The following is a 14,764-nucleotide window of genomic DNA, read 5'->3' as shown; positions in this document are numbered from 1 at the left end:
ATAGGCACTACTGTTCTTATCCACCAACATCTACAGATTTCGAGAAGAAATTTGAGAGAAATTTGAAAGATTTCAGAATCCAAAAACGAAAGTTTGCATTGAACATGTTGGCTTAAAGAAAGTAAATAGCTAGGACAGCAAAATCAAATCTAGCAGTCAGAGTCGCATCGCAGCCCAAATACAATCCAAGCAATATTCCACCCATAGCCATCAAACTTCCCATGTGCATCATTCTGATACCCAACGATCTTCCCCCTTTTCTTCTAGATCCCCTCCCAAATTTTATTCCATTATCATCCTATTCTTTCATAGCAGCAGCAACTGAATCACCAGTTAGCTCTTGCATCAGTAAAGAAAGAGGTTCAAACGGGAATTCACACTCCCGAATATAGATCAAGTCATACCTTCTTGTCGTCTCTTGGCTTTCTCTTTGAGTCCACCTCCCAACACAGAAGTAACAACAGAAGTCGGATTCTGCAAAATTCCCCCCACAACGGGTCCTACAATTGGTAAGTTATTCGTGATCCCCTTCCCAGTTGCAATTCCCGGAACACTTCCAACAACATTTCCAAGAACGGGAAGACTTTGTCTCTTGACAATTTCATCTCGTTCTTTCAACCCTTGTAACCCTAAACCTCCAAGTATACCAAGAAGAGGAGCTAATTCTCCGACCAAATCCTGTCTCTTCACAATCTCATCTCGTTCTTTCAAACCCCCTAGCCCCAAACTCCCGAGTATACCAAGAATGGGATCTAATGCACCAGTCAATGATCCTAGTCCCAAATCCTGTCTCTTGCTAGAACGACCAGCTTTCTGAGTGGCGGCGGCGGCAGCTTCCGCAGCGGCTATGGCGCTATTGATATATGCTATGTCGGCGGGAGTGGCGAATTGGCCAAGGCCAGCGTCAATGAGTGCCTGAATTACGGCGGGAGGGGGGATGGAGACAACTTGGGGACTTGTGTCTAGTGATGTGAGTATTTCAACTAGTTTGGTGTTGGAGCTGGGGCACGATAGAAAAATATACCTTTATCAGGGACAGGCGCCGCAAAAGCGAGAGGGAGAATAGCAGCTGTGATGAGTGAGATGGGACGCATTTTGGCTTGTTTGAAAGTTGGAGGCTCTCTAGATTGAATATATTGAAGTTGCAATGAAGATGATTCAAATAAGATCTTGCTGATGTAGTAAAGTAAAGATGATGTATATTTCTTTATCCTCCATCCAGGTACCAATGAAACCCTTAAATAAAAATGTTTTCAAACTTCAAGTTCTTCTAAATTGTCAGTACAATGTTCAGATTCTGTACCTCGGCATGAGGGATTAACACAATCGGCCCTCATATTTCCTATATTTGTACCCTTTTTGCTCATTGATCATTGAGCGATAACTCAATTTCACCTGTCGAGTACCGCAAGAACGAAGGTCTGTCGTCGGTGCTGCCGATTTATCGAAGCTTTTGTTATACCCTTGTGGAACTTTGTGACTGGGGTACATCATGTTGGTAGCTAGTATCTGGGGAGACGCAAAGGCCGTGGGAAAAGCTGGAAATATAATGGTCATTGATCTTGGCGTTCTTGATTTGAGAAAGGATCGTGGAGGATAGCGTTATTGAAAGGGCTTTCAGCCGGAAGAGTTGATAGATCTAGAATCGATTATTGGGGAATTTGGTATGCAGTGGAAGATTGGCGGAGGTGCACAGAATAAAGACTGGTTAGGCTTGCACGACATCTTTCGGTAAACTTCATCTTTTTGGGTGGAATGGAGAGATCCGTGTACAACAATGAGAAGAGAACGTCAGTTGAGACACGATGAGGAAATGGACTGAGAAGATTCGTGGAATGCAAGTGTTGCAATATTGAGTACATGGCTGTGAAAAACAGGCTAGGGATGAATATTCATGAGAAAATGGCAGTCAAATTGATGTGGCTGATAGAGGAGTCGTCCAGCTGATGAAGCCATTTAATTCCAGCCCTCAATTGATAGATTGGAGTCAAGTTTCTGAGATCACTACATAGTCTTAAACCCCGTAGATTAAAACCTAAATCCCGACTCCGAAGAAGATTCGTGTTAGTCTGGGGATTATGAGGTCAGATGTAAAAGTTCCTCAAAATATTTGCACGATCGAAGATTCCAGCTTTATCTGATTTCTTTCATGACAGGGAGAATTCTCCGACACGGACCAGAGCTCGCAGCTTTGTGACAACGCTGTGGTAGTAATACCATGAATTTCAGCACCATGAAATACAAAAGACGGAAACAAGTCTTTTTCAAACTTCGAATCGAAGATCAAAACCTTACTTCCATTATAAACCTTGGTTTCAGCCAGCCATAAGCTTTATTCAAGGACTCAAGTCAAAATTTGACAAGCTTCAAGGCTCGTCCGACGTCTTTCAATCAAAAATCTTTTGCACGCTTTTGAAGCATGCTCACTGGAGCACAAACCGCTCATAAAAAGTAACTGTTGGCAAAGATCATAGTATTCATGATCCGCATTCAAATCTCCAATCTCCAATCATGGGAATCGTGGATTGTAGATCGATTCACGCTACCAATTGGAAATTTTGGTATATGAGAAGATCTTCCGGTAAGTCCCTGGGGAGAATTGCGAATCATTCTCGCTTGCTTCGTGGATCTACTGCGTGGCAAAAGTTGTGACACTATTTGGTAAGATGTGTTTAGTCTTTCGAAAGAGGCAAGCTTGGGTCGATCTTAACTTCTGGAACACTTTCAATGCTGGAAGACTTTTGATGCTGGTCTCAATCTCAAGCGATTAGACTCCCACTGTAACATATTATCATGGCGGGTGGCACTGATGTTATGCATTTTGTTCATGTGGATCATGTGGTAGCACCGTTTTACTGACGATGTGTTTTGCGGTGGGGGGGTTCATTATTAGAAATCAAAGCCAGATACCGTCCGAACTTGATCAAAGACGATTTCATCCTCAGGGATTGTAAAGATGGCAGCTGAACTGCAAAACTAGACAGTGGGATTAGATGAGAATTCTTTAACGCTCAGCTGTGTTAAGAAATTCGACCTTTCCTCCTCTCCAATTCCAAATGATCGACAGTAACAAGATTCTCAAGAAAGAAAACACGTGCATGTAACCTTGTTATCTTGTTAGGCAGCGACCAGATTGCTAATCTACCAGATTGCTGCCTGCACAACATGAGCTTCGGTGGCCTCCCTCCGAAATCTCCGATAAGAAGAGCCAACAGTTGGCTTACCCGAGATCGTTCACCGTTGAAAAGCCGAATAACCTCATGTCGGACCGGTAAGAGCCATGAAAGCCTATTTGTCTCGGCATCCTTCAAACTTAAGACTATTTCGGGGAGGTGGAATTACTCACGTCAATAGCCCCTAGGCCTTATCTCATGCAGCTCAACTTCATGCATGCAAAAATCCGAATATCTGCATATTCTCAACGAAGCAGGTTCGGCCCGGGAACACCCACAGAAATATCAGAAACGCACGCTAAATGCAGGGACTTATCTTCAACCGTGGATTTCTTCATCAAACATAGTGCTTACAGGTCTTTATGGGCCTTTATAAGCCCCTTACGTCTTTCGTTCCCGCCAGCGGCAACTTCATTGTCGTGCCAACCAATGTAAGCAATGAGGCAGGCTGAAGGGGACCCGAGCAAGAACTTTACTCGGGTCCCAGAACCCTAGAACTAGCTGCAGTATAGAAGGAGCAATACGGCTGACGGAAGAATATCTACAGGAGAATCAGCTTACTAACTGCGGTTCGCGAAGGGTATCTTAGATGAGGAAGTCACGGGGAGTAATTCAAACCACCAAATCGTTATCAAAATTAACGATCTACACTGCACGAAAGGTTGAGGCAAAGAGTCAACCGCCTATAAAGATCTTTATTTCTTAGATTCGGGAGGATGATGGAACAACTTACATGAGAATACATTGGCCGAGCTGACTGCAGAAGTCTAAGCAGGGTAAATAGTGATGTCTAGACTGTCGCTTTGCATACTAGAGATAACTGGCGATCTCTGGAGCGAGTATTATTCAGATGAATCTCGGGATGAGAAATTGATTGCTCTACGCAACTATCGACGGAATGATTCACCCATGTTGGATAAGAAAAGACGGAATTTCTTGTGATGCTGGCAGCCTCGGATGAGAAGGAAGTAGGAATAAAGTTGATTGAATGCAGTGAGAATGATGATGGCGTAATCATGTGTTTAGACACAAAGAAATTCTTTTGGTAATGTAACGGTAATATGTTAATGCTAGCATATATACAAGCCCAATGCCAAGAGGAATATCGTAGATAGAGTTTTACCACTTTCCCTAACAAACACGTGGTTGCCGTCTTGATGCACACATACAACGTGATGCAGCGCATACTCGACCTATAAGAGTGTCAGGCTGTAGAAAGAGTCATATAGCATGTAGCGCTTGAATTCCATGACTCTCAATTGTGATTTTGACCTATCGGCTGCCGGAGACCCTGAATAGTTTTCCCTGCTCAAGATCGCATGTGCTGCCCTATATCTTGTGGTATTGTGGCTTGCGGGCGTTGAGATGGGAATCCGGTGTCCGGTGGTTGTCAAGAAGATATCCTTAAGCTTTTGACAAAGCTTATGGTATATGATAGCAAGGATGATCCTGACAATCCAGGACAGAAACCAACATGTTGTATCTTGAGAAATCGAAAATCTGGGGACATCCTAGTAGACAAATCTCAAGCGTTGCAGCAAATCCACCCGAAGAGAAAATCAGGGTCGTGATCTCAGAGATAAGTCTATGAAAATAGATGGGTACCACAGATTCCTAGAAGAGAAGCCCACAAATAACCGGGTCAATATCAAGTATCAAACACTGTGGTCCCCCCATTTTCTTATCGAGAGGATTGTGACCGAATGATCTCAGTATTATTCCTTTCTGCAAGGTATGAGGAATTTGGATGCGAAGGAGGCTGGATAGGATTGCGCATCCTATTCATGGAAACCTATTAGCACCAAATTTGACCAGTTATCTTTGAAGCTTGAGTGAGAACCGGTTTGATACGGATCGAAAAAGCGCAAGGCCGACGACTTGCGGAAGTCCGCAATGCCCGCAACGCCCGCGATCCACCTATTATTACGCTAATAATTCGATAGATTGCTTATTTCTATCACGTCAACAAGCGGATTGTAATTTCGGATACAGAGCTTGCGAAGGGACCGTATCGTGGTCAGTGGAGGTCAAAATCTCGGCATGGCGAGGATCAAGTGGCGGCCCGATTTTAGTCGAGATCCCTTTTCCCTCGATTTCCGTCAAGAACATTTTGCGGGCTGAGAGGGTCACCTGAGCCATTAAACTCAATTACACTCGGAATGGAAAGCTACGCGACGGCAGAGCTGCATGTTCGTTGCCAATAGAGTTTTTTGATGCAAGCTTGATGTATTATATGGACCATCTTCATGGGTGTTCCAAATCCAGAAGTCTTAAAGCTTAATGCTTGGCCTCCGGGAATTCCATCCATTTTAGGGTTCACCAAGACCGATGTGACAGCCAAGATGCCCACGCGAGAGGAGTCATTGGATGTAGGGTTCATGCCACGCAATTGCAAACCGAAATAGGCGAAGGATGTGGAGGATATTTGAAGGTAGATATTTGACGCTCAGGGAAAAGTACTACCTCGGGAGGATCGTACCCCCATGGATTAAAATGTTCTGATCGAAAGGCTAATAGCGGCTAATTTGACGGGTATGCTCCATGAGTCGCCCCGCTAAACGAATTACCCCTAAAAAGTACCGGGTATAACAGGGATTCAACTCCATGTCAACATGTTGATATACTTAGAAGGTACATAGTTGTGATTTTAAAGTGTGAAAACTTTCCTTCAATAGGAACAAAGCTGTACTCGGGTCCGGGCAAGGGTCTTCTATCAGGCAATTAGTGACTGAACGCGAGTGGCTAGCTGCAAAAACCCCACGTAAAATATGGGGGGAGCGATAAAACAGATTAAGCGAGCAAGGATAAGATACCGTTGAATACCTTGGTACTTATCTGATTATCGACGTGGCCATGATTCGTACCTAGCGATTGCTTACAACGAATCACCTCCCTAAATAATGTGTGAACCGTGCAGAACTTGTACATATCGACCTGTACACGTTTCGCCGCACAAATCCTTCACGATCCTTTCAAATTGACATGGAAACAAGGCTACGAATAACCCCATATCCTAACCACGAATAGTTGGGGAACTTGGTGATTGTGCGCGTAATAGAATCTCAAGTGGGACTTGTCCTGTAACAATTTCATTTCCTGGTAGTTCCAAGGATGGTCATTGCACAGTTGCCAGGATAGTAAAGTAGTTTGCGACTAAGCTTCACGTAATCGTATACACAGTACCCGATAATTGGGATCTGTAAACCGAAGTGTTTCTTTATACCGGTACCAAGAATCCGCCTTCACATTTTGCCTCTATAACACGTGGAGCTTACTGTATTAGTAATTTTGCAGGTTTCTGATACATTGGTACCGCCAAGCAATAGCAAGTTACTCAACAAACTTTGTTCGTAATTCTCCCAATCATAACTATACCAAGTCGATTTCCGCTCAAAATATCTCAGTAACACAGATATCGGTGACATTAATGACACAAGCTCTCGGCACAGCCCGCTGCACGCAAGACAACCGTTGAAGCCACAAAGTTAAAATGCCATTTTAGATACGATAAAGTCAAATTCCGATGATCAAATCCTCAAAAAGCGAGTGTGTCACTGCAGGTTCGTCCAGCCCCCCCCGGGACGGTTTACCATGCATGATAGCGGCGCGCATCTCATTGTAAGACGCTTCTGATCCCGGGCCCGATAGTTGATAGAACCCTTCCTTCATCTGATCGTTATATCTTTAACCGCACTGAAAAATTATATGTAACTTGCATTTGTGCCACACACCAAATTTAATTGCGGATCTTGTTATTCTCATGTTGGCATCAATGAATATCATAGCACCATCTCCATCACGGGTTCGTAAGTACTGGACGGACGACGAGGACCAGATCTTGCGCAGAGAAGCTACACTGCAATGTAATTGCCACCGATTTTCTTTCAAGTCATTCTCCTTGCATTTACAATGCTCTTGGAAATCCAAATAAACGATCGACTGATTCTAATTGTCTTAACAAATAGTCAAGGAAAGGGGAATTGTGAACGACTGGAATTTGATCGCGTCGAAAGTCCGTGGTAGGACAAATAAGGATTGCCGGAAGAGATGGAGCAAAGTGGGAAAGGAGGTCAACAAAGGACTATGGGATCATGAAGAAGACGATCGACTGAGGAGAGGAGTAGAGCAACATGGCACTTAGTATGTACACCCGAAGCACAAAAGCAACTCCATTGAAGCTAAAAATTTCTCACAGTTGGACTATGGTTGCCGAAATAGTACAGACAAGGCATGCAGACCGTGAGTGCTTTTCTGAGCTCCTTTGGATTTGGAATCATTCATTTACTAACCTGACATGTGAAAAGAATGCGCTAAGAGATGGTATCATTTTCTCGATCCAAATATCAGTCATGAAGATTGGGATAGTGACGAGGAAGCCCGACTCTTAGAGGCTGTCCACGTACATGGAAGGAGTTGGAAGAGCATAAGTGAGAAAGAGTTCCCAAACCGCTCACCAACAGACATAAAGAACAGGTTAGAGGAGCCCTTTAAATTTTCGAGATTTCAACGCAACGATTGCTTATTCTTTTGCTGGATTTAGATACGTTATTATGGAACGAAAGGGCCGATTGAAACGACGGAAAGCATCTACGACTCAGTGTACTCCAGTACGAGAACGCAACGGTTTCGACTTTCCCAAGTCTGAAAGACTCGACCAAGTTTTGCACACAGATTCATCACCTGACAATGCAATGGGGTACGAAACGGAGAACTCTTTAATGGGGCAATTGCCACTCCCAGGACTTCCTCTTCAGCTCACCGCTCAGCAACTGTCCCAAAACAACTTCAACAACGATGCACATTCACTTTTTAATTTTGATGGGCTACCACCTCTACAATTCAATGACATGTCATACTCGTCCACAGAACCTTCGTCACCCGGAATTTCACTGGCCCAAAATTCGGTACCTTCGGGATACAACATGGGCATACCAACAGTTGGCGGTCTTACCAGTGAAACAGAAGCAGATATTGATCAGCTTTACTGTGAAGATATGAATTTTGATTTAGCATTGGCCGAGGCATTTTCGGCACCAGATCACCGACACTCGATAGCTTCTACGCCACCGACCATGAGTTCGGTATCCGATGTCCCGGCTGGACATAATTACAAGTTGATACTCGAGGATGTGAAGCCGGATACCTTGTTTTCCATTGTGAACATGCTTGTGGAGTCCAGGAGTAATGTGAAGATGGAGGTCTTCAGTAACGTTGCTTGATACCCCGGATTACTTCTACCACGACTTTCAATCTAACGAGAACTTTCAGAAATGCATACTGTACATATTCATTTGTAAACTTTTACTTAGGAGCTTTAAATCCTCCCCCAACAGCCATTCCATTAGCTTGAGAGAAATGCATACTCAACGAATTTTCATTTTGGATTGAGCCCATCTCTGTGGGGCCAATCGTTCTTCAACGGAAAGGCATATTCAAAGGAAAATTCGAAATATCAACAGAGGTCTTGCTTTCGTTTTCAAGCGGCTCAAGATGCAGCGCTCATGCTTTTGTTTCCAGAAACGGGATAGTTGGTTGGAAATTGCATGGGTCTTGGGATTTTTGCAGGCCCTACAGGCGCATTTGGTGGGTTGGGTTATATGGATATCAGCAAGAATCTGTCATGAATAGACGAATGACCTTAGTCCTCCACTGAGGATAGGATGGCACATGGGCAAGGATACAGAAATTTGAGGCATTTAGAAACTTTCCCGCCGATCTGTTGTTATAACATTTATTGCAATGATCATCATGAGATAAACCTTGCTAATGGTATCCTGAAAGGGAATAAGAGCCGAATATCACCCATACCGTACAGTGCAGACCTATAAGGCCATTGCTTAATGGAATCTTGCATAAATTTCAGTATATGTTACATTTCTACAAGGGCCTGTATATACAGAGGACTTTCCATGCCAGGCTGACGACTTAGAGGAAGCTATTGTAACTGTACAACAGAGCGGTGATTCAGCTATACCTATACCTATGTGTCACTCATGCAGTAGCCGTAGACAGAGTTTTTTTTCTAATGTCTGTGAATATGGCTGATGATAGCTCTATGTGTGCTGCAAGTGGTGCTCTTGTAGAGATTTCACTGCAATAGGTTGAAAGTTCATAGCTGTAGCCTGCAGACCACGTTCAATACCCTCCCTTGTCTCCCGAGCAATCTCAATATGTGTGTGGGGCGATAACCCTTCGATTCGGCTATATGGCCTTGGCTTCTCCAACCCCAGTCTGTTAGCGTCTGGCATATCGGAAGTGTCGATTGCAACGCTCTAAACTTTATTTTGTAACTGATAATATCATGTATCAGAAAATGGCTTGCATGAAAGAGTTGGACCACTAGGTAACTTCTCTTGGTCTTCGAGTTTTAGATAACCTTGAACGGTTGAACAAAGATAAAGAGTACAAAATGCGAGACCCCTAGACTAAAGATGTCACTTCTGACTGCATGTCGTCGCACAGACCTCTCACAGTCCACAGCCGCAGCATTGCTGCTGTTGAGGGATACGAGGGTGAGGTACCCACCACGTGTAGTCGGCAGAAATAATAAGAAAAATCAATGGTATGGCGCAAATTCTGTCCAATCAACCTTGGTTGAATGGTTACAAACTTGCTGTAAGCAGATGTTCGTATCCGATACATGACATATTGTTGAAGTAAGCAATGCTTGGAATGTACCCTAACTAAATAAGTTGTATCCCCGAGGCTGAATGTACAAGGGAATGGTACTGAGTCCGCTGACGTGAGAGCCTTAAATACTCCCTAAGGCATGCTACCATGTGATGGGGTCATCTTTATTGCTGTGACTAGACTTGATGAAATTCAACAATTTGATTGGATTATTTGGGGTAGTCTCTCATATGCGTCCGACCTCATCCGCATGGGCGTGTGATACTGGTAACCACCCACGATAACATATTTCGACAATTGTTTTCCAAGCCTCAATTCTGATGAGATTGGAACTCCTTGTGTGAATGGATTATCCCCAGACGAACAATGTAATAAATTATAGATTCGGATTCTTGGAACATGGCGGTCACCACCTATCCTGTCAACTAGATAAGTCGTTTATCTGGAAATACCTCTACTTCGTACTTCTGGATATAGGCCGTAGTAACCAAAAAAAAAAGAATCATTCTGTATTCTGGTTAACGAATAGTAACTGTAGCGCAAGATCTGAACGAATGAGAGAGTCGATAGTATGCCAAGACCCTTGGGCTGATAGCAGTTTGGGCTATAGATCGAGGGTAGCATACGGAGAGGTAGAATGTCATCAGCGCAATTCTCGAGAAGTAAATGCAAGGACAGATCCTTCGGGGTATCTCTGGTTCTATTCCCATCCCTAGCTTGCATGGTTCGAAGACAAGTGTCAAGGTTTTTATGTAGTAGTACAACACTATATATTATCATGGCAGGCAACTTTCGGTCATTGAAATCCTAGCCCTCGGGGATGAATATCCAACACCCTATTCATAAGCTGTGGATACCGAGCACAGCAAGCCGCCATCCCGAAATGCTAACAAGAACCCTGAAAAACGAAAGATGCGACGTCGACGACAATACATAGTTGCCTAGGGGGCGTCGATACCTTGAATGTTCTACCTCCCTAAGGCTAATCTCTGCTATGGAGGGACTTGCTGTACAACATGTGATGAAGACATGTGAAGTTGTATCAGAGTACAATTCAAAGCTCCCTTCCTACAGAAAGGAAAGGGGTTTTTTTTTGATACAGAAGCGAACAATTCTGCACAACATGATAGCCAAACGATATCCACGTGACACTTAGGATAACGAAGAATTTTTATCTATGTGGAGCATCAGGCTCTTTCTTAAGAGTCCTGCTTTCCACCAATCAATCGACAACTTCATGAATGATCGACACTGTGTGGTGGTGGTTGACAAGCTTTTTGATGTACAAATTGCCGTCGGGTAACCGGATTAACACGTTTCTGCGATATCCGGATATACCATAAACTCCCTTGCGGCGTCGAAAGTTCGGACTCGCTTCAATTTCGAGCGGATCATGACCAATGCATCTGTTCACCAGGGTCAAATGTTGAAAGTTAGGAGGAAGACTCCACTTCGGAGATGAGATATGAACTCGATTAGGTTATTAGAGGTACCGGTCAAGACGACATTCGACATTTCAACTTGATAAGGAATGACCAGGTAAGAACGCATAAATGTGCGAGACAGTCCGGTGTTCGGATATTTAGACTCCTCCACATGCGGAAGATTAGCTGACGCGCGAGAGAAATGATAGAGTTGAGTATCCCGTACCACTAATAAAGAAATTTCAGTCTCCGGTGGGACATATTCTGCTTGATTGACGAGGTGTTGATACGTCGAGTATTGCGGATTTTTTGGGCGTGTCTTTTGCGTAAACACAACCAGTATGTAGTCAACTAAACAGCTGTCCACTCAAGCGGGTGCGAAAAAATCGCAGATATCGGGATACCGATATTGGTGTGCTGATGTTGGTGCCGGTCCCGACTCACTGGGATGATATCAATCTTTCATGTCTAGTGATTGGTCACGTGCAATCGTGTCGAAAAAGTCACGAAAAGTGAGTGCCGAGATGCAAGACACCAATTGTTGATGGAATCATTTGTGCAGTTCCTTCAGGTTGTATATATACTCATCTGGGTAGCATCAATTGTTTGATAACGCAGATCAGCAGTAGCAGATTTTGATTGCTGTTTGTGATATATGACAGAGATTTTGAGGAACATGATAGCGAATCGGAGCTCCGGATGAGGGTCAGGTGATAGTCCTGTCTGTTGTCGATGTGTCTGGTTCTGAAATATGAAGACCTCGGATGAGACACAACATCGTTGATATGTCTCTTGCAACTCCGCAACTCCGAGTGGAAACTTCGTCCTGTTGCAACGATGCCATGAATTTGCCCTCGACAGTCCATTTTCACGTGCTCAGCCTCTCCGGGCACTTTCGCTGGCTCGCTTCACACATACGGCCTCCGCATTGACCTAATTATTAGTATGTGTACTCGGCTCCCAAGATCTTGCAGCATAGATCTCATCAACCAATCCTTGACCTTGACCTTGTGCTTAGTCCCGTAGGAATACTGCAGCCCTACCTTAGTACCACCCTTTCCAGCCTCTAACCAGGTTGGTTCTAGTTACATCTACCTTTCATTTTCTATAGGTGTCCTGTTGCGTCGATTTGCTTGCAGTCGAAATATACCTAGTTAATGTTTTCCTTTCCCGCACACAATACGAAGCTGGGTCAATCATGGAATTCTCATGAGCACAGAAATTGCCATCTTTCGCTATTCGCACCCGTATAGTGTGCATTAAATTGATCTCAACCGAGCCCTCGGCGATTGTGCTAGCTTTTGGGAAACTACTTGCCATCCTTCATCTATTTTCGCGCTGTGCAAGCCAGAAACTCGCGAAAAAAATGATTTCGCGCCCAAGCCAAAGCTGGTTACCAAGCCAAAGTTTTCAAGGGTACAAAAAAGCGGTCATTCAGTTCTTAAGCGGGCTGTTTCTTTATTGCGTTTCTTCTCGAATGGGCATTGTATTTATGATGGAAGAAGAGAGGCCATACGTTTATATATCTCTAGATTTTTTGTCTCAAAAAACATGAAAAATAGGGGGATCGAGGCCTTGATTCCTACCTTACTAACACGCGTTTCATACTCGGCCTGGCTAACCGATTGGGCATCCTTATCCAACGGGATCCAACCAACCGGAGAAGTGTGCCGTATCCCTGATTGTCTAAACCTCCCATGGTTAGTACCATGCTTTCCGACTCACTGTTAGCCGAAAATTTCGGGCTGAACATAATTTTGTATGAGACTGTCCTCAACTACTCACCAATCTCAACTTCTTTTGGTTCGGCTTTGAATGGCAGGTTTCGGTTCCGTGCTTCCGAGTTTCACAAATAACGAGGTACTACGGTGTTAAGCCAATCTGGCCGTGAAACTCCAGACCGAGTGCCTTCACGGCGTTTACATATGTGAATTGGTACACTGCAGCCACTACTTTTGTTGCCTAAATTGATAGGTCAACAGACCCCAGACAGTGAAAGGACCGAATGAGGAATGATCGGCGAACTTCTCCTCAAATCCTTTCGGGCGAATTTTGAATTTGGTTCTGATGGCATAATCTCCTTCAAGTTTGCCCCGTCCTATTCATTTTAACTTGCAGTCAAACTTCATCATCGATCATACAAAGGATTGGAGAAAACGCGGTGATGCACTCTGTGATATTGATTACTTTACGACCTGAGCTACCGCACTAAAAATTCGTGCTTTGAGCGATGCTCCGAAATGAGCCAAGGCACTCTGGGGAGCAGGAGGTGGGAGATACCTGAAGACTATCTGTCTTCGGATCTATGTGGCTCTCAAACCTCCGCATAATCCTTCGCTAGGTTGTCTAAAACCAAATTCCTTGGAAATTACGATTCAGCATTTTCTATAAATAGCGTTGCTTTTTATACCACTCTATATCTCAGAGGGATGTTTATTCATTTGCGATACAACCATATCAAATTATTCTCTGCATTAATCGAGACTTTAATAACCGTGTATGAGTCCCTAACTATTCAAGATATATGAGGACGTGCTTTGTAATGTATCTCGATCACATTGCTTTGTAAGAAAGCTCGTCCAATGCCTCCTTTGTATACAAATATTCCATGTTGGAACTGGCAATTTCAAATAAATTCAATATCCAGAGTAAGAAGGGTATAGTGCCACAGGGAAATTGGTAAAGCTATGGTATGATCTTGCACCTTTCAGACTCACCTCAATCATTGACTTCAAAGCTAACAAACGAATGGACCACCATGGCCGAAGAGACTTCGGAACCACAGCCTCCGCGGAAACTTTCTCACTTACACCCATCAAGCCTTTGATTACACCCATTAGAGTCTTCGCATTGTCAAAGCTCAGGATGGGCCACAATGAGAAGGATAGAAATACAACGGTTATGGAAGTCTATGCATCCTTTTCACATCGGGCACAGTGCTCGACTCAAGCTTTGTCTCGATAATCAAATTTAATCTATCCGTTGACTAGGAAGAAATCAGCTCAGAGTTGATCAGCTGACATGACTCTAACATAGCTTGTTTCTAGAAATCAATCGAATCACCAGTATGACTGGTCTTCAAACCAATCAAACCAACAAACCAACATCGCTTACCAAGTTCAACTCTTCGCGAGGCATCCATCCACTCCCCAACGTCCAGTAATCAATTTATTTCGAGCATCATATTATACTACAATCTTTATACTACAATCTTCCTACCTAAGCAAATATTAATTCTCGAACGTATATATGTACTCCACAGATCATAAGGAAGATTCATATCGCCTATATTCCTCACTCTACAAATCCTTCATATTAACCACGTTAGACTCTCTTTCCTATAACCCTACATTTACCTACGCCCAAGGCTCTGTATCATTACGATGATGATTTGTTCAAGAAGAAGTGGCAGCAAATTCGGGTTACACACCATACCATTTTGACTTAGGAAGTTCTGGTTCGTTTTTATTCTAAAGCTGGAAAAAACAAATAAAATAAATCACGACGATACCGCAATTCGACGTCCATGTTTCGACT

At 43.6% G+C, this 14,764-nt stretch overlaps 2 protein-coding genes across 2 annotated transcripts; one reads left to right on the top strand and one right to left on the bottom strand.

Moving 5' to 3' along the window:
* Positions 1 to 33: 33 nt before the first annotated feature.
* Positions 34 to 2,320, bottom strand: EAE97_003545 (uncharacterized protein). Its single transcript, XM_038874057.1, has 3 exons — positions 1,025 to 2,320; positions 405 to 962; positions 34 to 321 (listed from the first exon to the last, which is right to left on the bottom strand). Exons 1-3 carry the CDS (start codon positions 1,092 to 1,094, stop codon positions 299 to 301), a joined length of 651 nt encoding a protein of 216 aa, XP_038734666.1. The 5' UTR covers positions 1,095 to 2,320; the 3' UTR covers positions 34 to 298.
* Positions 2,321 to 6,412: 4,092 nt separating this feature from the next.
* Positions 6,413 to 9,104, top strand: EAE97_003544 (uncharacterized protein). The gene is made up of 6 exons (XM_038874056.1): positions 6,413 to 6,733; positions 6,822 to 7,036; positions 7,139 to 7,313; positions 7,369 to 7,412; positions 7,478 to 7,646; positions 7,714 to 9,104. Exons 2-6 carry the CDS (start codon positions 6,934 to 6,936, stop codon positions 8,390 to 8,392), a joined length of 1,170 nt encoding a protein of 389 aa, XP_038734665.1. The 5' UTR covers positions 6,413 to 6,733; positions 6,822 to 6,933; the 3' UTR covers positions 8,393 to 9,104.
* The last annotated feature ends 5,660 nt before the right edge of the window (positions 9,105 to 14,764 follow it).

Source organism: Botrytis byssoidea, assembly GCF_014898295.1.
Source record: "Botrytis byssoidea strain MUCL 94 chromosome Unknown BBYS_006, whole genome shotgun sequence".
NCBI classification, from domain to species: Eukaryota; Fungi; Ascomycota; class Leotiomycetes; order Helotiales; family Sclerotiniaceae; genus Botrytis; species Botrytis byssoidea.
The sequence above is the reverse complement of the archived record's forward strand: the minus strand, read 5'-3'. Positions and strand labels throughout refer to the sequence as shown.